The 24,626-nt window shown below is 40.6% G+C and overlaps 1 protein-coding gene across 1 annotated transcript in view; it reads right to left on the bottom strand.

The window, feature by feature from the left end:
* Positions 1-1,598: 1,598 nt before the first annotated feature.
* LOC128643519 (tRNA pseudouridine synthase-like 1) overlaps positions 1,599-24,626 on the bottom strand; it is a gene marked incomplete at its 3' end in the record, with an annotated part of 82,313 nt that continues 59,285 nt past the window's right edge. The window contains exons 5-6 of the mRNA XM_053696363.1: positions 19,573-19,719; positions 1,599-1,772 (exon numbers count right to left, since the gene is read on the bottom strand). Coding sequence (XP_053552338.1) covers positions 1,599-1,772; positions 19,573-19,719 — 321 coding nt within the window. The remainder of the gene's footprint in view (positions 1,773-19,572; positions 19,720-24,626) is intronic.

The following is a 24,626-nucleotide window of genomic DNA, read 5'->3' as shown; positions in this document are numbered from 1 at the left end:
GTGAAGCGAGGCAGAGAGTTCCTCAAGATGGGAGCCAGGCTGGAGAAGTCCTGTAAAAGGGAATGTGAGGAGGTAACAAGAGAGGAGAGTAGGAGGTTATGAGCAGAGCAAAGGAGACGGGAGGGAGAGTATCTGGAGACAAGGTCTAAGATATAGGGGGGAGCAGTGCAGTTGAAAGCTTTGTATGTCAGTCAGAGTTTTGTGTTTAATTCTGGATGTCTGGATTGTAAAGGAGCTAGACGGCAGCTAGGGAGACCAGAGAGGACAGAGTTGCAGTAGTCAAGGCGGGAAAGGATTAGAGAGTGGATTAAAATCTTAGTTGTGTCTGGTGTAAGGAAATGTCTAATTTTAGAGATGTTTTTAAGGTGAAAGCGGCAGGATTTAGCCAAGGACTGAATGTGAGGAGTGAAAGAATGATCTGAGCTAAATGTGACCCCAAGACATCGGGCATGCCGGGTAGGAGTAATGATGGATTAAACATCATATTGGATTAAACAGTCCTCAAACAAAAATTTGACTTTCTATAATTCTTTGAGGGATCTCATAGTACTGACAAGAAATCTTAGATAATCTCGCTTTAGATCATTGGGACCTAAAAGGATCAAGCAAAGAAGGAGGGTCTTCTTGTGATGTCATTCAGAACGTAAATAAAGAGATTTAAAGGTAAAGCCATGTTCTCTTGAGCACCATAAAGGCGAGTAACAGAACACTAGAGAATACAAAGAGGTGGTTGAAAGGCTGAAGTGTAGCCTTGTACTGCAAGTTAAGAGACTGAATTGTAGTGATACAGATAAAATAGTATAGTGCAATAATTATTTCTATCCAGAGAAAATTAAAGAAAAATGTAGAGAGGTTGAAACAGTGCAGGAAAAACGTACAGATGAGGTTCACCTTGTAAGGAAAAGGCAAACTTGTATATAGTGTGAGTCAGCGATTAAATCCTAACTTCATGCCACATACAGGAAGGCTATAATGTAATATGTAAATGTAAAACCTCTGCAGTATGAGGCAGGGTAGGACTTGCAATTCATACAAATGTAAAAGTAAGGAATAAGAGATATTCAAAGGAGAAAAGAAAAAGTTAACATGAGCAAAACTTTTAGCAAATCAGAATTCTCCAAATAGAAAGCTAAAGAAACTTGAAAGTGGGAGGAGAAACTGTTTCTGAAAAACCCTTCAATTAAAGTATCTGCCTTTCTCCAGAAGATTGGCTTTATATTAACCCAATAGTAATTGATCATCTCCTGCATTATGCACTGTCAAAATATTTTTTTTCTTCTCAAGATGTGAAATAAAAAATTGTTAAAGCGCCTTCTTCCTCCATATAACAAGCTTACAATGCAACTCACATACGTTATTACAAAGAAAACCGTATAATCGTGGTCTTTGCGTTATTTATTGTTGATCATTGTAGTATTCATTGTTGATCATGTTCTAGAGCAGATGTTTTGGAACTACAATTCACATGATGCTTAGGCACACTGCAGTCTAGCTGAGCATCATGGGAATTGTAGTTCTGAAACATCAGGGTTGCCAAGGGGTAGCTATCACTGCTCTAGAGCTTTGTAGCCTGTGGTGTCTTGCATTTCCTACTTTACCTGCTTTGTAAGTGGTGATTCCACATGGTGGAGGAGGGTGTGATATCTGCTTGGAGCAAAGTCTTGATAGGAGACTTGTAGATGTTATCTGAGTTAAAGGATCGGAATGCACTGAAGTCGTGAGTACCAAGCATCAGTTGAGCAGCTTCCTGAATTGCTTCTATATTCAGACGTCTAGAAATACAAATCAAACTAATCACAATAGTGTACATAAACATAAAGCTAATAGTTATTCATTAAAAGGTTACAATTATAGGTGGATTTAATATTGCAAAAATATATGGATGACCTAGTGAGCTACTATATTACACAAAAACTAATAAATAAGTTCCTTTCTTTTCACAATACCTCTTACCAACATTGCATCACAAATGCATATACGTAAATTCTATGAATTCTTGCACATGCACAGTAAGAGCTGGTGACCCAAAAAGTGTAAAATAAAAAAAGACTCTGCACATTTTGTCAATGGAAGTAAATTGGAAAGTTGTTTAAAATTGCCTGCTCTATCTGAATCATGAAAGTTTAATTTTGACATGAGTGTCCCTTTAACGGTTCATTGGACTATGCATTTACAACATTGCCGGGTGTTCTGTAATGTTTCCCTACCGCATTACGTTTTCCTACCTACTTAACACTTATGGCCACGCCTACAATAAACTTGAAAATACCCCTTGCACACATGTGCTCACTGCCGCAGTCGGCAAACATTATAGAACACCAGCCTACAAAAAACTTGGAAAAACATTTGTGCACGCACGCGCTCACTGCGGATGTCGGCAAATATTACAGAACACTGTCCACAATTTTGGCAACTAGCTGGGGACATCAAAATACCATTTAAAAAAAAGGCTTCCTACAACTATGTTATTTTGTTCTGTATATTCAATATTATTATACTGATTTCTTTGATTAAAGGAGCGAACGTCTTTCAATAAAGCAGACATAATCTAAATAGTTACAAAATGTATTAGCGTTTCATCATGAAAGGGAATGTTTGTAACAATTTAGATTATGTCTGCTTTATTGAAATACGTTCACTCCTTTAAAGGGACAGTCTACACCAGAATTTTTATTGTTTTAAAAGATAGATAATCCCTTTATTACCCATTTCCAAGTTTTGCATAACTAACACATTTATAATAATATACTTTTAACCTCTGTGATTATCTTGTATCTAAGCCTCTGCAAACTGCCCCTTTATTTCAGTTCTTTTGACAGACTTGCAGTTTAGCCAATCAGTGCCTGCTCCCAGATAACTTCACGTGCACAAGCACAGTGTTATCTATATGAAATACGTGAACTAACACCCTCTAGTGGTGAAAAACTGTTAAAATGCATTCTGAAAAGAGGTGGTCTTCAATGTCTAAGAAATTAGCATATGAACCTCCTAGGTTAAGCTTTCAACTAAGAAAACCAAGAGAACAAAGCAAAATTGGTGATAAAAGTAAATTGGAAAATTGTTTAAAATTACATGCTCTATCTGAATCATGAAAGTTTATTTTGGACTAGACTGTCCCTTTAATCAAAGAAATCAGTATAATAATATTGAATATGCAGAATAAAAATAGCTAGTTGCCAAAATTGTGGACAGTGTTTTGTAATATTTGCCAACTTCGGCAGTGAGCACATGCGTGCACAAGTGTATTTCCATGTTTTTTACAGGCTGGTGTTTTATAATGTTTGGCGACTGCGGCAGTGAGCACATACGTGCAAGGGGTATTTGCAAGTTTATTGTTAGCGTGGCCGTAGGTAGGAAAACATAAAGCGGTAGGGAAACGTATAGAACACCGGCTCTGCAAGCCTTAAACAGGGAGTGGAGTAATCAGACTGATATAAAGTTAAGCTCTCCAAACTTTTTGTTGCTTGTATTCAATACTTTCAGCCCTTGGGGATAGAGGCTGAAGGGGGACTACTATGTTAGCACCTTTGTGTGATAACTGGGTTTGAGCTTCTTAGTTTTTCCTAAAGCAATCATGTTTATAGTTAGTATTTTGCAGATGTGGGCATTCGGATGCTTCGTTAACATCTGAATGTGGAAGAAGGTGGCCGCTAGTATCCTTCAGCTCTTTACGGAGCCGCATTTATTCTTGTGAAATTGCAACACATTACAATCTGTGCAAATCCAGATCGTAGTGTGTTGCACTTTCACAAGAACAAATGTGGCTCCAAAAAGGAGCCAAAGGGCACGAACGACCGCCTTCTTCCGCATTCCAATGTTAACATAGCATCCAAATGCCCAATGTCTAGCATTTTGGCACATAGCCAAAACTGTTAAGGATGTCAAGATTCAGTGGTGGTGCACATTAAAGATACATGTAAAGGGAAAAATACATTGATTTAAACATAGTATATTAAAACAGAATGACGATTAAAATCAGAATTTATGCTTACCTGATAAATAACTTTCTCCAACGGTGTGTCCGGTCCACGGCGTCATCCTTACTTGTGGGATATTCTCTTCCCCAACAGGAAATGGCAAAGAGTCCCAGCAAAGCTGGTCACATGATCCCTCCTAGGCGCTGCCCACCCCAGTCATTCGACCGACGGACAGGAGGAAATATATATAGGAGAAACCATATGATACAGTGGTGACTGTAGTTAGAGAAAATAATTCATCAGACCTGATTAAAAAACCAGGGCGGGCCGTGGACCGGACACACCGTTGGAGAAAGTAATTTATCAGGTAAGCATAAATTCTGTTTTCTCCAACATTGGTGTGTCCGGTCCACGGCGTCATCCTTACTTGTGGGAACCAATACCAAAGCTTTAGGACACGGATGAAGGGAGGGAGCAAATCAGGTCACCTAAATGGAAGGCACCACGGCTTGCAAAACCTTTCTCCCAAAAATAGCCTCCGAAGAAGCAAAAGTATCAAATTTGTAAAATTTGGCAAAAGTGTGCAGTGAAGACCAAGTCGCTGCCTTACATATCTGGTCAACAGAAGCCTCGTTCTTGAAGGCCCATGTGGAAGCCACAGCCCTAGTGGAGTGAGCTGTGATTCTTTCAGGAGGCTGCCGTCCGGCAGTCTCATAAGCCAATCGGATAATGCTTTTAAGCCAAAAGGAAAGAGAGGTAGAAGTCGCTTTTTGACCTCTCCTTTTACCAGAATAAACAACAAACAAGGAAGATGTTTGTCTGAAATCTTTAGTAGCCTCTAAATAGAATTTTAGATCACGGACTACGTCCAAATTGTGTAACAAACGTTCCTTCTTTGAAACTGGATTCGGACACAAAGAAGGTACAACTATCTCCTGGTTAATATTTTTGTTGGAAACAACTTTCGGAAGAAAACCAGGCTTAGTATGCAAAACCACCTTATCTGCATGGAACACCAGATAGGGCGGAGAACACTGCAGAGCAGATAACTCTGAAACTCTTCTAGCAGAAGAAATTGCAACCAAAAACAAAACTTTCCAAGATAATAACTTAATATCTACGGAATGTAAGGGTTCAAACGGAACCCCTTGAAGAACTGAAAGAACTAGATTTAGACTCCAGGGAGGAGTCAAAGGTCTGTAAACAGGCTTGATCCTAACCAGAGCCTGAACAAATGCTTGAACATCTGGCACAGCTGCCAGTCTTTTGTGAAGTAAAACAGATAAAGCAGAGATCTGTCCCTTCAGAGAACTTGCAGATAATCCTTTCTCCAAACCTTCTTGTAGAAAGGATAGAATCTTAGGAATTTTTATCTTGTTCCATGGGAATCCTTTAGATTCACACCAACAGATATATTTTTTCCATATTTTATGGTAAATTTTTCTAGTTACAGGCTTTCTAGCCTGAATCAGAGTATCTATTACAGAATCTGAAAACCCACGCTTTGATAAAATCAAGCGTTCAATCTCCAAGCCGTCAGTTGGAGGGAAACCAGATTCGGATGTTCGAATGGACCCTGAACAAGAAGGTCCTGTCTCAAAGGTAGCTTCCATGGTGGAGCCGATGACATATTCACCAGGTCTGCATACCAAGTCCTGCGTGGCCACGCAGGAGCTATCAAGATCACCGAGGCCCTCTCCTGATTGATCCTGGCTACCAGCCTGGGGATGAGAGGAAACGGTGGGAATACATAAGCTAGGTTGAAGGTCCAAGGTGCTACTAGTGCATCTACTAGGGTCGCCTTGGGATCCCTGGATCTGGACCCGTAGCAAGGAACCTTGAAGTTCTGACGAGACGCCGTCAGATCCATGTCTGGAATGCCCCATAATTGAGTTATTTGGGCAAAGATTTCGGGATGGAGTTCCCAATCCCCCGGATGGAATGTCTGACGACTCAGAAAATCCGCTTCCCAATTTTCCACTCCTGGGATGTGGATCGCAGACAAGTGGCAGGAGTGATCCTCCGCCCATTGAATTATCTTGGTCACTTCTTTCATCGCCAGGGAAGTCCTTGTTCCCCCCTGATGATTGATATATGCAACGGTCGTCATGTTGTCTGACTGAAACCTTATGAATTTGGCCTTTGCTAGTTGAGGCCAAGCTCTGAGAGCATTGAATATTGCTCTCAGTTCCAGAATGTTTATCGGGAGAAGAGACTCTTCCCGAGACCATAGACCCTGAGCTTTCAGGGATTCCCAGACCGCGCCCCAGCCCACTAGGCTGGCGTCGGTCGTGACAATGACCCACTCTGGTCTGCGGAAGCTCATTCCCTGTGACAGATTGTCCAGGGTCAGCCACCAACGGAGTGAATCTCTGGTCTTTTGATCTACTTGAATCGTCGGAGACAAGTCTGTATAATCCCCATTCCACTGTCTGAGCATGCACAGTTGTAATGGTCTTAGATGAATTCGTGCAAAAGGAACTATGTCCATTGTTGCAACCATCAATCCTATTACTTCCATGCACTGCGCTATGGAAGGACGAGGAACAGAATGAAGTACTTGACAAGAGCTTAGAAGTTTTGATTTTCTGACCTCTGTCAGAAAAATCCTAATTTCTAAGGAATCTATTATTGTTCCCAAGAAGGGAACTCTTGTTGACGGGGACAGAGAACTTTTTTCTTAGTTCACCTTCCATCCGTGAGATCTGAGAAAGGCTAGGACGATGTCCGTATGAGCCTTTGCTTTTGACAGGGACGACGCTTGAATCAGGATGTCGTCCAAGTAAGGTACTACTGCAATGCCCCTTGGTCTTAGAACCGCTAGAAGGGACCCTAGTACCCATCTTACATAATTTCTCTGGAATGACCAAATTGTCACAATCATCCAGAGTAGATAACACCTCCTTAAGCAGTGCGCGGAGATGTTCTAATTTAAATTTAAATGTCACAACATCAGGTTCAGCTTGATGAGAAATTTTTCCTGAATCTGAAATTTCTCCATCAGACAAAACCTCCCTCATGGCCCCTTGAGATTGGTGTGAGGGTATGTCAGAACAGTTATCATCAGCGTCCTCTTGCTCTTCAGTGTTTAAAACAGAGCAATCGCGCTTTCTCTGATAAGTAGGCATTTTGGATAAAAGATTTGCTATGGAGTTATCCATTACAGCCGTTAATTGTTGCATGGTAATAAGTATTGGCGCACTAGATGTACTAGGGGCCTCCTGTGTGGGCAAAACTGGTGTAGACACAGTAGGGGATGATGTAGTATCATGTTTACTCCCCTCATTTGAGGAATCATCTTGGGCAATATCATTATCTGTTGCATTACTGTCCTTACTTTGTTTGGACACTATGGCACAATTATCACATAAATTTAAATGGGGAGACACATTGGCTTTCATACATATAGAACATAGCTTATCTGATGGTACAGACATGTTAAACAGGCTTAAACTTGTCAACAAAGCACAAAAAACGTTTTAAAATAAAACCGTTACTGTCACTTTAAATTTCAAACTGAAAACACTTTATTACTGAATATGTGAAAAAGTATGAAGGAATTGTTCAAAATTCACCAAAATTTCACCACAGTGTCTTAAAGCATTAAAAGTATTGCACACCAAATTTCAGAGCTTTAACCCTTAAATTAACGGAACCGGAGCCGTTTTTACATTTAACCCCTATACAGTCCCAGAATGAGGCTCTGTCTATAACTAGAAAGGCCCCCATCTGAAAAAGGTGTCCAACACAGTGCCTGCCGTTTTTCTAAACGTTCCCCAAGATTATAATACCAATAATTAGTTAGAATCTGCATAATATGCCTAGTAAAGCAATTGTTTTAGCCCAGAAAAAAGATCTGTCCCTTCAGAGAACTTGCAGATAATCCTTTCTCCAAACCTTCTTGTAGAAAGGATAGAATCTTAGGAATTTTTATCTTGTTCCATGGGAATCCTTTAGATTCACACCAACAGATATATTTTTTCCATATTTTATGGTAAATTTTTCTAGTTACAGGCTTTCTAGCCTGAATCAGAGTATCTATTACAGAATCTGAAAACCCACGCTTTGATAAAATCAAGCGTTCAATCTCCAAGCCGTCAGTTGGAGGGAAACCAGATTCGGATGTTCGAATGGACCCTGAACAAGAAGGTCCTGTCTCAAAGGTAGCTTCCATGGTGGAGCCGATGACATATTCACCAGGTCTGCATACCAAGTCCTGCGTGGCCACGCAGGAGCTATCAAGATCACCGAGGCCCTCTCCTGATTGATCCTGGCTACCAGCCTGGGGATGAGAGGAAACGGTGGGAATACATAAGCTAGGTTGAAGGTCCAAGGTGCTACTAGTGCATCTACTAGGGTCGCCTTGGGATCCCTGGATCTGGACCCGTAGCAAGGAACCTTGAAGTTCTGACGAGACGCCGTCAGATCCATGTCTGGAATGCCCCATAATTGAGTTATTTGGGCAAAGATTTCCGGATGGAGTTCCCACTCCCCCGGATGGAATGTCTGACGACTCAGAAAATCCGCTTCCCAATTTTCCACTCCTGGGATGTGGATCGCAGACAAGTGGCAGGAGTGATCCTCCGCCCATTGAATTATCTTGGTCACTTCTTTCATCGCCAGGGAAGTCCTTGTTCCCCCCTGATGATTGATATATGCAACGGTCGTCATGTTGTCTGACTGAAACCTTATGAATTTGGCCTTTGCTAGTTGAGGCCAAGCTCTGAGAGCATTGAATATTGCTCTCAGTTCCAGAATGTTTATCGGGAGAAGAGACTCTTCCCGAGACCATAGACCCTGAGCTTTCAGGGATTCCCAGACCGCGCCCCAGCCCACTAGGCTGGCGTCGATCGTGACAATGACCCACTCTGGTCTGCGGAAGCTCATTCCTGTGACAGATTGTCCAGGGTCAGCCACCAACGGAGTGAATCTCTGGTCTTTTGATCTACTTGAATCGTCGGAGACAAGTCTGTATAATCCCCATTCCACTGTCTGAGCATGCACAGTTGTAATGGTCTTAGATGAATTCGTGCAAAAGGAACTATGTCCATTGTTGCAACCATCAATCCTATTACTTCCATGCACTGCGCTATGGAAGGACGAGGAACAGAATGAAGTACTTGACAAGAGCTTAGAAGTTTTGATTTTCTGACCTCTGTCAGAAAAATCCTAATTTCTAAGGAATCTATTATTGTTCCCAAGAAGGGAACTCTTGTTGACGGGGACAGAGAACTTTTTTCTTAGTTCACCTTCCATCCGTGAGATCTGAGAAAGGCTAGGACGATGTCCGTATGAGCCTTTGCTTTTGACAGGGACGACGCTTGAATCAGGATGTCGTCCAAGTAAGGTACTACTGCAATGCCCCTTGGTCTTAGAACCGCTAGAAGGGACCCTAGTACCCTTGTGAAAATCCTTGGAGCAGTGGCTAATCCAAATGGAAGTGCCACAAACTGGTAATGCTTGTCCAGAAAAGCGAACCTTAGGAACTGATGATGTTCCTTGTGGATAGGAATATGTAGGTACGCATCCTTTAAATCCACGGTAGTCATAAATTGATTTTCCTGGATAGTAGGTAGGATCGTTCGAATAGTTTCCATTTTGAACGATGGTACCCTGAGAAATTTGTTTAGGATCTTTAGATCCAAAATTGGTCTGAATGTTCCCTCTTTTTTGGGAACTATGAACAGATTGGAATAAAATCCCATTCCTTGTTCTCTTATTGGAACTGGATGTATCACTCCCATCTTTAACAGGTCTTCTACACAATGTAAGAATGCCTGTCTCTTTATTTGGTTTGAAGATAATTGAGACCTGTGGAACCTTCCCCTTGGGGGTAGTTCCTTGAATTCCAGGAGATAACCTTGAGAAACTATTTCTAGCGCCCAAGGATCCTGAACATCTCTTGCCCAAGCCTGAGCAAAGAGAGAAAGTCTGCCCCCCACTAGATCCGGTCCCGGATCGGGGGCTATCCCTTCATGCTGTTTTGGTAGCAGTGGTAGGCTTCTTGGCCTGCTTACCCTTGTTCCAGCCTTGCATTGGTTTCCAGGCTGGTTTGGGTTGTGAAGTATTACCCTCTTGCTTAGAGGATACAGAATTAGAGACTGGTCCGTTTCTGCGAAAGGGACGAAAATTAGGCTTATTATTAGCCTTAAAAGACCTATCCTGTGGGAGGGCGTGGCCCTTTCCCCCAGTGATGTCTGAAATAATCTCTTTCAAATCAGGTCCAAATAATGTTTTACCTTTGAAAGGAATGTTAAGCAATTTTATCTTGGAAGACACATCCGCTGACCAAGACTTTAGCCAAAGCACTCTGCGCGCCACGACAGCAAACCCTGAATTTTTCGCCGCTAATCTAGCTAATTGCAAAGCGGCATCTAAAACAAAAGAGTTAGCCAATTTAAGTGCTTGAACTCTGTCCATAACCTCCTCATACGAAGATTCTTTACTGAGCGATTTTTCTAGTTCCTCGAACCAGAAACACGCTGCCGTAGTGACAGGAACAATGCATGAAATTGGTTGTAGAAGGTAACCTTGCTGTACAAAAATCTTTTTAAGCAAATCCTCTAATTTCTTATCCATAGGATCTTTGAAAGCACAACTATCTTCGATAGGAATAGTAGTACGTTTGTTTAGAGTAGAAACCGCCCCCTCGATCTTGGGGACTGTCTGCCATAAGTCCTTTCTGGGGTCGACTATAGGAAATAATTTCTTAAATATAGGGGGGGGAACAAAAGGTATGCCGGGCCTTTCCCACTCTTTATTTACTATGTCCGCCACCCGCTTGGGTATAGGAAAAGCGTCGGGGGGCACCGGAACCTCTAGGAACTTGTCCATCTTACATAATTTCTCTGGAATGACCAAATTGTCACAATCATCCAGAGTAGATAACACCTCCTTAAGCAGTGCGCGGAGATGTTCTAATTTAAATTTAAATGTCACAACATCAGGTTCAGCTTGATGAGAAATTTTTCCTGAATCTGAAATTTCTCCATCAGACAAAACCTCCCTCATGGCCCCTTGAGATTGGTGTGAGGGTATGTCAGAACAGTTATCATCAGCGTCCTCTTGCTCTTCAGTGTTTAAAACAGAGCAATCGCGCTTTCTCTGATAAGTAGGCATTTTGGATAAAAGATTTGCTATGGAGTTATCCATTACAGCCGTTAATTTTGCATGGTAATAAGTATTGGCGCACTAGATGTACTAGGGGCCTCCTGTGTGGGCAAAACTGGTGTAGACACAGTAGGGGATGATGTAGTATCATGTTTACTCCCCTCATTTGAGGAATCATCTTGGGCAATATCATTATCTGTTGCATTACTGTCCTTACTTTGTTTGGACACTATGGCACAATTATCACATAAATTTAAATGGGGAGACACATTGGCTTTCATACATATAGAACATAGCTTATCTGATGGTACAGACATGTTAAACAGGCTTAAACTTGTCAACAAAGCACAAAAAACGTTTTAAAATAAAACCGTTACTGTCACTTTAAATTTCAAACTGAAAACACTTTATTACTGAATATGTGAAAAAGTATGAAGGAATTGTTCAAAATTCACCAAAATTTCACCACAGTGTCTTAAAGCATTAAAAGTATTGCACACCAAATTTCAGAGCTTTAACCCTTAAATTAACGGAACCGGAGCCGTTTTTACATTTAACCCCTATACAGTCCCAGAATGAGGCTCTGTCTATAACTAGAAAGGCCCCCATCTGAAAAAGGTGTCCAACACAGTGCCTGCCGTTTTTCTAAACGTTCCCCAAGATTATAATACCAATAATTAGTTAGAATCTGCATAATATGCCTAGTAAAGCAATTGTTTTAGCCCAGAAACATGTCTACCAGTTTTTAAGCCCTTTTTGAAGCCCTTTATTCTTTTATGTTTAACTAAGAAAATGGCTTACCGGTCCCCATGAGGGGAAATGACAGCCTTCCAGCATTACATGGTCTTGTTAGAAATATGGCTAGTCATACCTTAAGCAGAAAAGACTGCTAACTGTTTCCCCCAACTGAAGTTACTTCATGTCAACAGTCCTGTGTGGAAACAGCAATCGATTTTAGTTACTGTCTGCTAAAATCATCTTCCTCTTACAAACAGAAATCTTCATCCTTTTCTGTTTCAGAGTAAATAGTACATACCAGCACTATTTTAAAATAACAAACACTTGATAGAAGAATAAAACTACATTTAAACACCAAAAAACTCTTAACCATCTCCGTGGAGATGTTGCCTGTGCAACGGCAAAGAGAATGACTGGGGTGGGCGGAGCCTAGGAGGGATCATGTGACCAGCTTTGCTGGGACTCTTTGCCATTTCCTGTTGGGGAAGAGAATATCCCACAAGTAAGGATGACGCCATGGACCGGACACACCAATGTTGGAGAAATATAATTTCAGCTACTTTTAAGACACACTATGACCTAAATTACAAGTATAGTGCAAAGAACACAGCGCTACTGTGTGTTAGCATACTGCAGTCACTATTACTTCTATTATTTCTTCATATTAAAAGTCCAAAGTTAATTGTTTTTGCTTGAGGAATAGTGTAGGACAGCAATCAATAGCGCAGGGTGCCTTATCTTGTGCTCGCACTACCGCAGTCCTCAAATACCCCCTACAGGACAGGTTTTCATTAAAGCTGAACTAGAGCACAGGTGAAATAATCAGCTGATAGGTGAGAGCAGGTTAGTAACCATGGTTACTGATCAGCTGATTTGCTCTATTTCAGCTATAATAAAAATCTGGACTGTTAGGGGTATCTGAGGACCGCGGTTGAGAAACACTGACCTAGAACATGATAACATCTGCATATTGCATAGCACAGGTGTGCTATAACCTTAGATAATGGGCTTGTATGGGGGCCCTAAGCCGATGGTGTGCAAGTAGTGGAGTTCTTCATGTAGTTATGTGGTATGCTATTGTTAATAATGGTTTACTTCATGTCTCAAAAAGCATTATATTTCAAAGTGGTATTCTCAATTGCTCTTGATTGCAAACTCATCATTTGCAATGAGTGCACTAATACCACTCCCTGTGCTATCCATTAAAGGGATACTAACCCCACATTTTTTTCTTTCATGATTCAGATAGAGCATGCAATTTTAAGCAACTTTCTAATTTACTCCTATTATCAATTTTTCTTTGTTTTCATGTTATCTTGATTTGAAAAAGCAGTAATAAAAGGTTAGGAGCCGGCCCATTTTTAGTTCAGCACCTTGGTAGAGCTTGCTGATTGGTTTGCTACATTTAGCCACAAATCAGCAAGTGCTACCCAGGTGCTGAACAAAAAATGGTCCGGCTCTAAAGCTTACAGTAATGCTTTTTCAAATCAAGATAGCATGAGAACAAAGAAAAATTCATAATAGGAGTAAATTAGAAAGGTGCTTAAAATCTCATGCTCTATCTGAATCATGAAAGAAAAAAAACATAATTTATGCTTACCTGATAAATTCCTTTCTTCTGTTGTGTGATCAGTCCACGGGTCATCATTACTTCTGGGATATAACTCCTCCCCAACAGGAAATGCAAGAGGATTCACCCAGCAGAGCTGCATATAGCTCCTCCCCTCTACGTCAGTCCCAGTCATTCGACCAAGAATCAACGAGAAAGGAGTAACCAAGGGTGAAGTGGTGACTGGAGTATAATTTAAAAGATATTTACCTGCCTTAAAACAGGGCGGGCCGTGGACTGATCACACAACAGAAGAAAGGAATTTATCAGGTAAGCATAAATTATGTTTTCTTCTGTTATGTGTGATCAGTCCACGGGTCATCATTACTTCTGGGATACCAATACCAAAGCAAAAGTACACGGATGACGGGAGGGATAGGCAGGCTCATTATACAGAAGGAACCACTGCCTGAAGAACCTTTCTCCCAAAAATAGCCTCCGAAGAAGCAAAAGTGTCAAATTTGTAAAATTTGGAAAAAGTATGAAGCGAAGACCAAGTTGCAGCCTTGCAAATCTGTTCAACAGAGGCCTCATTCTTAAAGGCCCAAGTGGAAGCCACAGCTCTAGTGGAGTGAGCTGTAATTCTTTCAGGAGGCTGCTGTCCAGCAGTCTCATAGGCTAAACGTATTATGCTACGAAGCCAAAAAGAGAGAGAGGTAGCAGAAGCTTTTTGACCTCTCCTCTGTCCAGAGTAAACGACAAACAAGGAAGAAGTTTGGCGAAAATCTTTAGTTGCCTGCAAGTAGAACTTGAGGGCACGAACTACATCCAGATTGTGTAAAAGACGTTCCTTCTTTGAAGAAGGATTTGGACACAAGGATGGGACAACAATCTCTTGATTGATGTTCCTGTTAGTGACTACCTTAGGTAAGAACCCAGGTTTAGTACGCAGAACTACCTTGTCTGAGTGAAAAATCAGATAAGGGGAATCACAATGTAAGGCTGATAACTCAGAGACTCTTCGAGCCGAGGAAATAGCCATCAAAAACAGAACTTTCCAAGATAACATTTTTATATCAATGGAATGAAGGGGTTCAAACGGAACACCCTGTAAGACGTTAAGAACTAAGTTTAAACTCCATGGTGGAGCAACAGCTTTAAACACAGGCTTGATCCTAGCTAAAGCCTGACAAAAGGACTGGACGTCTGGATTTTCTGACAGACGTCTGTGTAACAAGATGGACAGAGCTGAAATCTGTCCCTTTAATGAACTAGCTGATAAACCCTTTTCTAAACCTTCTTGTAGAAAAGACAATATCCTAGCGATCCTAACCTTACTCCAGGAGTAACCTTTGGATTCGCACCAGTATAGGTATTTCCGCCATATTTTATGGTAAATCCTTCTGGTAACAGGCTTCCTAGCCTGAATCAGGGTATCAATAACCGACTCAGAAAAACCACGTTTTGATAAAATCAAGCGTTCAATTTCCAAGCAGTCAGCTTCAGAGAAGTTAGATTTTGATGTTTGAATGGACCCTGTATCAGAAGGTCCTGTCTTAGAGGTAGAGACCAAGGCGGACAGGATGACATGTCCACTAGATCTGCATACCAAGTCCTGCGTGGCCAAGCAGGTGCTATTAGAATTACTGATGCTCTCTCCTGTTTGATTTTGGCAATCAATCGAGGAAGCAGCGGGAAGGGTGGAAACACATAAGCCATCCTGAAGTTCCAAGGTGCTGTCAAAGCATCTATCAGAACTGCCCCCGGATCCCTGGATCTGGACCCGTAGCGAGGAAGTTTGGCGTTCTGGCGAGACGCCATGAGATCTATCTCTGGTTTGCCCCAACGTCGAAGTATTTGGGCAAAGACCTCCGGATGAAGTTCCCACTCCCCCGGATGAAGAGTCTGGCGACTCAAGAAATCCGCCTCCCAGTTCTCCACTCCCGGGATGTGGATTGCTGACAGGTGGCAAGAGTGAGACTCTGCCCAGCGAATTATCTTTGATACTTCCATCATTGCTAGGGAGCTTCTTGTCCCTCCCTGATGGTTGATGTAAGCTACAGTCGTGATGTTGTCCGACTGAAACCTGATGAACCCCCGAGTTATTAACTGGGGCCAAGCCAGAAGGGCATTGAGAACTGCTCTCAATTCCAGAATGTTTATTGGAAGGAGACTCTCCTCCTGATTCCATAGTCCCTGAGCCTTCAGAGAATTCCAGACAGCGCCCCAACCTAGTAGGCTGGCGTCTGTTGTTACAATTGTCCAGTCTGGCCTGCTGAATGGCATCCCCCTAGACAGGTGTGGCCGATGAAGCCACCATAGAAGAGAATTTCTGGTCTCTTGATTCAGATTCAGAGCAGGGGACAAATCTGAGTAATCCCCATTCCACTGACTTAGCATGCATAATTGCAGCGGTCTGAGGTGTAGGCGTGCAAAAGGTACTATGTCCATTGCCGCTACCATTAAGCCGATCACCTCCATGCATTGAGCTACTGACGGGTGTTGAATGGAATGAAGGACGCGGCATGCATTTTGAAGTTTTGTTAACCTGTCTTCTGTCAGGTAAATCTTCATTTCTACAGAATCTATAAGAGTCCCCAAGAATGGAACTCTTGTGAGAGGAAAGAGAGAACTCTTCTTTTCGTTCACTTTCCATCCATGCGACCTTAGAAATGCCAGAACTAACTCTGTATGAGACTTGGCAGTTTGAAAGCTTGAAGCTTGTATTAGAATGTCGTCTAGGTACGGAGCTACCGAAATCCCTCGCGGTCTTAGTACCGCTAGAAGGGCACCCAGAACCTTTGTGAAGATTCTTGGAGCCGTAGCCAATCCGAATGGAAGAGCTACAAACTGGTAGTGCCTGTCTAAGAAGGCAAACCTTAGATACCGGTGATGATCTTTGTGGATCGGTATGTGAAGGTAAGCATCCTTTAAATCCACTGTGGTCATGTACTGACCCTCTTGGATCATGGGTAAGATTGTCCGAATAGTTTCCATTTTGAACGATGGAACTCTTAGGAATTTGTTTAGAGTCTTTAAATCTAAGATTGGCCTGAAAGTTCCCTCTTTTTTGGGAACCACAAACAGGTTTGAGTAGAACCCTTGTCCTTGTTCCGACCACGGAACCGGATGGATCACTCCCATTGTTAACAGATCTTGTACGCAGCGTAGAAACGCTTCTTTCTTTATCTGGTTTGTTGACAACCTTGACAGATGAAATCTCCCTCTTGGGGGAGATAATTTGAAGTCTAGAAGGTATCCCTGAGATATGATCTCTAGTGCCCAGGGATCCTGAACATCTCTTGCCCAGGCCTGGGCGAAGAGGGAGAGTCTGCCCCCTACTAGATCCGGTCCCGGATCGGGGGCTCTCGGTTCATGCTGTCTTTGGGGCAGCAGCAGGTTTCCTGGCCTGCTTGCTTTTGTTCCAGGACTGGTTAGGCTTCCAGCCTTGCCTGTAACGAGCAACAGCTCCTTCCTGTTTTGGTGCAGTGGAGGTTGATGCTGCTCCTGTTTTGAAATTCCGAAAGGGACGAAAATTAGACTGTCTAGCCTTAGCTTTGGCCTTGTCTTGAGGTAGGGCGTGGCCCTTACCTCCCGTAATGTCAGCGATAATTTCTTTCAAACCGGGCCCGAATAAGGACTGCCCCTTGAAAGGTATATTAAGTAATTTGGACTTAGAAGTAACATCAGCTGACCAGGATTTTAGCCACAGTGCCCTGCGTGCCTGTATGGCGAATCCTGAGTTCTTAGCCGTAAGTTTGGTTAAATGTACTACGGCCTCCGAAATGAAAGAATTAGCTAGTTTAAGGACTCTAAGCCTGTCCGTAATGTCGTCTAGCGTAGAGGAACTAAGGTTCTCTTCAAGCGACTCAATCCAAAATGCTGCCGCAGCCGTAATCGGCGCGATACATGCAAGGGGTTGTAATATAAAACCTTGTTGAACAAACATTTTCTTAAGGTAACCCTCTAATTTTTTATCCATTGGATCTGAGAAAGCACAGCTATCCTCCACCGGGATAGTGGTACGCTTAGCTAAAGTAGAAACTGCTCCCTCCACCTTGGGGACCGTTTGCCATAAGTCCCGAGTGGTGGCGTCTATTGGAAACATCTTTCTAAATATTGGAGGGGGTGAGAACGGCACACCGGGTCTATCCCACTCCTTAGTAACAATTTCAGTTAGTCTCTTAGGTATAGGAAAAACGTCAGTACTCGCCGGTACCGCAAAGTATTTATCCAACCTACACAGTTTCTCTGGTATTGCAACAGTGTTACAATCGTTGAGAGCTGCTAAGACCTCCCCTAGTAGTACACGGAGGTTCTCCAATTTAAATTTAAAATTTGAAATATCTGAGTCCAATCTGTTTGGATCAGAACCGTCACCCACAGAATGAAGCTCTCCGTCCTCATGCTCTGCGAGCTGTGACGCAGTATCAGACATGGCCCTAGCATTGTCAGCGCACTCTGTTCTCACCCCAGAGTGATCACGCTTGCCTCTTAGTTCAGGTAATTTAGACAAAACTTCAGTCATAACAGTAGCCATATCTTGTAATGTTATCTGTAATGGCCGCCCAGATGTACTAGGCGCCAAAATATCACGCACCTCCCGGGCGGGAGATGCAGGTACTGTCGCGTGAGGCGAGTTAGTCGGCATAACTCTCCCCTCGCTGTTTGGTGAAATTTGTTCACATTGTACAGATTGACTTTTATTTAAAGTAGCATCAATACAGTTAGTACATAAATTTCTATTGGGCTCCACCTTGGCATTGGAACAAATGACACAGATATCTTCCTCTGAGTCAGACATGTTTAACACACTAGCAAAAAAACTTACAACTTGGTTATAATCTTTTTTAGCAAAAAAACGCACTGTGCCTCAAAGAGGTACTAACGATTAAATGACAGTTGAAATAATGAACTGAAAAACAGTTATTGCATCAAACTTTAAAACAACACAACTTTTAGCAAAGGGCGCCAAAAACGGCCCCTCCCTCTCCCACACAGCAGTGAAGAGAAACGAAACTGTCACAATTAAAGCAAAAAAACTGCCAAGTGGAAAATAATGCCCAAATATTTATTCACACAGTACCTCAGCAATGTAAACGATTCTACATTCCAGCAAAAACGTTTAACATGAGAATAGTTATTAAAAGGATTAGTGACTTTTAACACAGTAGTTCCGGTGAAATACCATCCCCAGAATACTGAAGTGTAAACATACATGTCATTTTAACGGTATGGCAGGCTTTTCTCATCAATTCCATTCAGAAAATAAAAACTGCCACATACCTCAATGCAGATTCATCTGCCCGCTGTCCCCTGATCTGAAGCCTTTACCTCCCTCAGATGGTCGAGAACAGCAATATGATCTTAACGACTCCGGTTAAAATCATAGTAAAAAATCCCTGTCAGATTCTTCCTCAAACTCTGCCAGAGAAGTAATAACACGCTCCGGTGCTATTTTAAAATAACAAACTTTTGATTGAAGTCATAAAAACTAAGTATAATCACCATAGTCCTCTCACACATCCTATCTAGTCGTTGGGTGCAAGAGAATGACTGGGACTGACGTAGAGGGGAGGAGCTATATGCAGCTCTGCTGGGTGAATCCTCTTGCATTTCCTGTTGGGGAGGAGTTATATCCCAGAAGTAATGATGACCCGTGGACTGATCACACATAACAGAAGAAATTGGGTTTAGTATCCCTTTAAAAGTATAGGGCGGGATAAAAATAAATTCTGCCATGTTAAGATTCTCTGGTTAAAATTTGTAATCATCCACTTGTAATTGTATTATGTGTTATTTGTAGGGGAAGCACAAGATAATGCACCCTGCGCTATCGATTGCGCTCACCTTGTAAATCTAGACCTATTTGTGCCACAGCTTATGTAGTCATGTGACCTCCTCACATACTGAGAGTAACGTAAGCTAACGTTAAAAAATAGTAATCAATCAATTATCTTATTCCAGGAAAATTAATTTGGATCAATAAGCTCTATAGCAGAACTTTAGGGAGCAGAAGTTTTAAGGCAGTGCGCACAGGAAGTCTCTCAAAGGCCTCGCCTCGCTATCTGTCTGAACAAACAATGAAGCCATACGTTGCTCTTATAAAGCCACTCTAGGTATTTATACGCTGAACAAACTTTTATTATACAAAGGTGACATAGCAAACACATTAATTCCATGCTCACTGGTGTGTGAGTCACATCAGAATGTTACCACCTGACAATGAGCAATACTTATACATGCATTAAGACTCACCCTCCATGTGCTGCCCAGCAAAGGTCCCTCTCAAACACTGGAAGGTCTATTCTGCTGCATCCAGTCACCACCCTGTACGTGTAGGTACGAGACAAAGCATTGTACCTTGCATGGAAGTTGTCACTCACACGAATGGCTTTAAGCACACTGGTAAAGGAGAAACAAGAATGTTTGTGACATCCATACAGCTTTTCAGTGTCAGACACAGGGGCATTAAAGGGACACTAAACATGTTCTCATGAAAAACATATCAGCCAAGTTTAAACATTTGTAAAGCAAATCAAATACCTTGTTTGCTGCAATTAGTTTTCAATAGCCAAACTCTGCAGGAAGACCACGCTATTATACCCCCCCCCCCCCCACTATTGAAAAAACAAGCCACATAGAAAGACCTGAAATGTACTGGCTATGTCGCTGGTCGTTAAGGGGTTAAGGGGCATGAAACCCAAAATTTCAGATAGAGGATACAATTTTAAACAACATTCCAGTTTATTTATTTGTTTGTTTGTTTTCTTTGTTGAAGAAACAGCAATACACTACTGGGAGTTAGCTGAATACCTCAGATGAGCCAATGACAAGAGTCATATATGTGCAGCCACCAATCAGCAGCTAGCTTCTAGTAGTGCGCTGCTGCTCCTGAGCCTAGCTAGACATGCTTTTCAACAAAGAATACCACGAGAACAAAGCAAATTAGATAATAATAGTAAACTGGAAAGTTTTTTTTCAAATTGTATGCTCTGCCAGAAAAATAAAGAAAAAAGTTTGGATTTCAAGTCCCTTTAAACAACTAATATAGAGGCTGGTCACAACCTATTGTTTGATCATTTGATAATTATCAGCATGACTTATTAACGCAATCACAATCACATATTTTCATTGCTTATCAGTGTACTTTTTTATTATTGTTTTGACGAGAAATAGCATGTGCCTGTCCTGATTTTCTGCTCACAATTCAAATTCTTTACACTTAAAGCGACAGTCAACACCAGAATTTTTGTTGTTTAAAAAGATAGATAATACCTTTATTACCCATTCCCCAGTTTTGCATAAACAACACAGTAATATTAAAGGGACAGTCAACACCAGAATTTTTGTTGTTTAAAAAGAAAGATAATCCCTTTAATTACCATTCCCCAGTTTTGCATAAACAACACTGTTATAGAAATACTCTTTTTACCTCTGTGATTACCTTGTATCTATGCCTCTGCAAACTGCCTCCTTACTTCAGTTCTTTTGACAGACTTGCATTTTAGCCAATCAGTGCTCACTCCAGGGTAACTTGACGTGCATGAACTCAATGTTATCTATATGAAACACATGAACTAATGCCCTCTAGTGGTCAAAATGCATTCAGATTAGAGGCAGTCGTCAAGGTCTAAGACATTAGCATATGAACCTCCTAGGTTTAGCTTTCAACTAAGAATACCAAGAGAACAAAGCAAAATTGGTGATAAAAGTAAATTGGAAAATTGTTTAAAATTACATTCCCTATTTAAATCATGAAAGTTTTTTTTTTGGACTTGACTGTCCCTTTAATTTACTTTTTACCTCTGTGATTACCTTGTATCTAAGCCTCTGCAAACTGCCCCCTTATTTCAGTTCTTTTGACAGACTTGCATTTTAGCCAATCAGTGTTGACTCCTAGGTAACTCCACGTTTGTAAGCACAGTGCTATCTATATGACACACATGAACTAACGCCCTCTAGTGGTGAACTGTCAAAAAACATTCACATAAGAGGAGGCCTTTAAGGTGTAAGAAATAAGCATATATTAGCCTACCTAGGTTTAGCTTTCAATTAAGAATACCAAGACAACAAAGCAAATTTGGTGATAAAAGTAAATTGTAAAGTTGTTTAAAATGACATGCCCTATTTGAATCATGAAAGTTTATTTTGGACTTGACTGTCCCTTTAACTACACATTTGTGGAGCTATTTTGCACTCATCAAATTCAAAATCTAAAAGGAATTAAGAAACCACAAACAATATTGGTTTAGTTTAGTTGGCTTAATTGGGCATTGCAATCTTATTTTTTTCCTTTTGTATACACATAGTTATGTTTTCATATAAATTAAAAAACAAATTAGGTTAAAGAGACATTTAACTCAAAATTAAGGGAAATAACTGCATTTTACTTCTACTATTTACCTACATTTCCTGTAATTTAACAGTAGAATTGCATAAACAAGTACATAATAAAAAGACAATGCAATAGAAAATAGCCAGCCTCATGTATCATGTGACAGGTATCAGCCAATCAAAGACGCATATACCTATGCACTATGAACTCTTGCACATGCTCAGTAGGAGCTGGTGCCTCAGAAGGGGTGCATATAAAAAGACTGCACAATTTGATAATGGAAGTAAATTGGTATTGCATGCTCTATCTGAATGATGAAAGTTTAATTTCGACTTTAGCATCCCTTTAACTTAGCAGTTCATTACAAAAATAGATCTGACCCTAATTGGTCACTGCAAAGGAGAGCAGATAAACATGCTTAAAAGGACACTAAAGTAAAAATTAAACTTTTATGCATCAAATAGAAATGTCCAACTTCTATTATATCTAATTTGCTTGTTCTCTTTGTATCTTTTGTTGAAAAGCATAGATAGGTAGTTTCAGAAGCAGCAATGAACTACTGGAAGCTAGCTGTTGATTGGTGGCTGCAATATCCAGTTGTGTGAAGAAAAAAACTACACCCTCTTTGAATTCTATGGTTTTATGGATCAGGACACAATAACAATCATCTGGTCCTTAGCAGGTCCTAAAATGAGGTAAATACTACCTCAGATGAACAACAACACATGACATATTACACTGTGTCATGATTTATTTAACAAAAATAAAGCCAAAATGGAGAAGCCATGTGTGAAAAACTAAGTACACCCATACTGCTTCCATAGGAATTAAGAGGCTAAGTAGCAGCCTGGTGCTGCTTATCAAATGCCCTTGATTAATTGATCATCAGCAAGTGTGACCACCTCTATAAAAGCCAAAGATTTAGCAGTTTGCTGGTCTGGAGCATTCAGGTGGGTTTTAACACAATGCCAAGTTGGAAAGACATCTGCAATGATCATAGAGAAGCAATTGTTGCTGCCCAATCAATCTGGGAAAGGTATAATGCCATTCAATAAAAATGTAATCCATCATTAAACAGTGAGTCATATATGTGCAGCCACCAATCAGCAGCTAGCTTCTAGTAGTGCGCTGCTGCTCCTGAGCCTAGCTAGACATGCTTTTCAACAAAGAATACCACGAGAACAAAGCAAATTAGATAATAATAGTAAACTGGAAAGTTTTTTTTCAAATTGTATGCTCTGCCAGAAAAATAAAGAAAAAAGTTTGGATTTCAAGTCCCTTTAAACAACTAATATAGAGGCTGGTCACAACCTATTGTTTGATCATTTGATAATTATCAGCATGACTTATTAACGCAATCACAATCACATATTTTCATTGCTTATCAGTGTACTTTTTTATTATTGTTTTGACGAGAAATAGCATGTGCCTGTCCTGATTTTCTGCTCACAATTCAAATTCTTTACACTTAAAGCGACAGTCAACACCAGAATTTTTGTTGTTTAAAAAGATAGATAATACCTTTATTACCCATTCCCCAGTTTTGCATAAACAACACAGTAATATTAAAGGGACAGTCAACACCAGAATTTTTGTTGTTTAAAAAGAAAGATAATCCCTTTAATTACCATTCCCCAGTTTTGCATAAACAACACTGTTATAGAAATACTCTTTTTACCTCTGTGATTACCTTGTATCTATGCCTCTGCAAACTGCCTCCTTACTTCAGTTCTTTTGACAGACTTGCATTTTAGCCAATCAGTGCTCACTCCAGGGTAACTTGACGTGCATGAACTCAATGTTATCTATATGAAACACATGAACTAATGCCCTCTAGTGGTCAAAATGCATTCAGATTAGAGGCAGTCGTCAAGGTCTAAGACATTAGCATATGAACCTCCTAGGTTTAGCTTTCAACTAAGAATACCAAGAGAACAAAGCAAAATTGGTGATAAAAGTAAATTGGAAAATTGTTTAAAATTACATTCCCTATTTAAATCATGAAAGTTTTTTTTTTGGACTTGACTGTCCCTTTAATTTACTTTTTACCTCTGTGATTACCTTGTATCTAAGCCTCTGCAAACTGCCCCCTTATTTCAGTTCTTTTGACAGACTTGCATTTTAGCCAATCAGTGTTGACTCCTAGGTAACTCCACGTTTGTAAGCACAGTGCTATCTATATGACACACATGAACTAACGCCCTCTAGTGGTGAACTGTCAAAAAACATTCACATAAGAGGAGGCCTTTAAGGTGTAAGAAATAAGCATATATTAGCCTACCTAGGTTTAGCTTTCAATTAAGAATACCAAGACAACAAAGCAAATTTGGTGATAAAAGTAAATTGTAAAGTTGTTTAAAATGACATGCCCTATTTGAATCATGAAAGTTTATTTTGGACTTGACTGTCCCTTTAACTACACATTTGTGGAGCTATTTTGCACTCATCAAATTCAAAATCTAAAAGGAATTAAGAAACCACAAACAATATTGGTTTAGTTTAGTTGGCTTAATTGGGCATTGCAATCTTATTTTTTTCCTTTTGTATACACATAGTTATGTTTTCATATAAATTAAAAAACAAATTAGGTTAAAGAGACATTTAACTCAAAATTAAGGGAAATAACTGCATTTTACTTCTACTATTTACCTACATTTCCTGTAATTTAACAGTAGAATTGCATAAACAAGTACATAATAAAAAGACAATGCAATAGAAAATAGCCAGCCTCATGTATCATGTGACAGGTATCAGCCAATCAAAGACGCATATACCTATGCACTATGAACTCTTGCACATGCTCAGTAGGAGCTGGTGCCTCAGAAGGGGTGCATATAAAAAGACTGCACAATTTGATAATGGAAGTAAATTGGTATTGCATGCTCTATCTGAATGATGAAAGTTTAATTTCGACTTTAGCATCCCTTTAACTTAGCAGTTCATTACAAAAATAGATCTGACCCTAATTGGTCAC

Source organism: Bombina bombina, unplaced genomic scaffold (genome assembly GCF_027579735.1).
Source record: "Bombina bombina isolate aBomBom1 unplaced genomic scaffold, aBomBom1.pri scaffold_925, whole genome shotgun sequence".
Lineage (NCBI taxonomy): Eukaryota > Metazoa > Chordata > Amphibia > Anura > Bombinatoridae > Bombina > Bombina bombina.
Note: the sequence above shows the minus strand (reverse complement) of the source record. Positions and strands in the feature narration are given on the sequence as shown.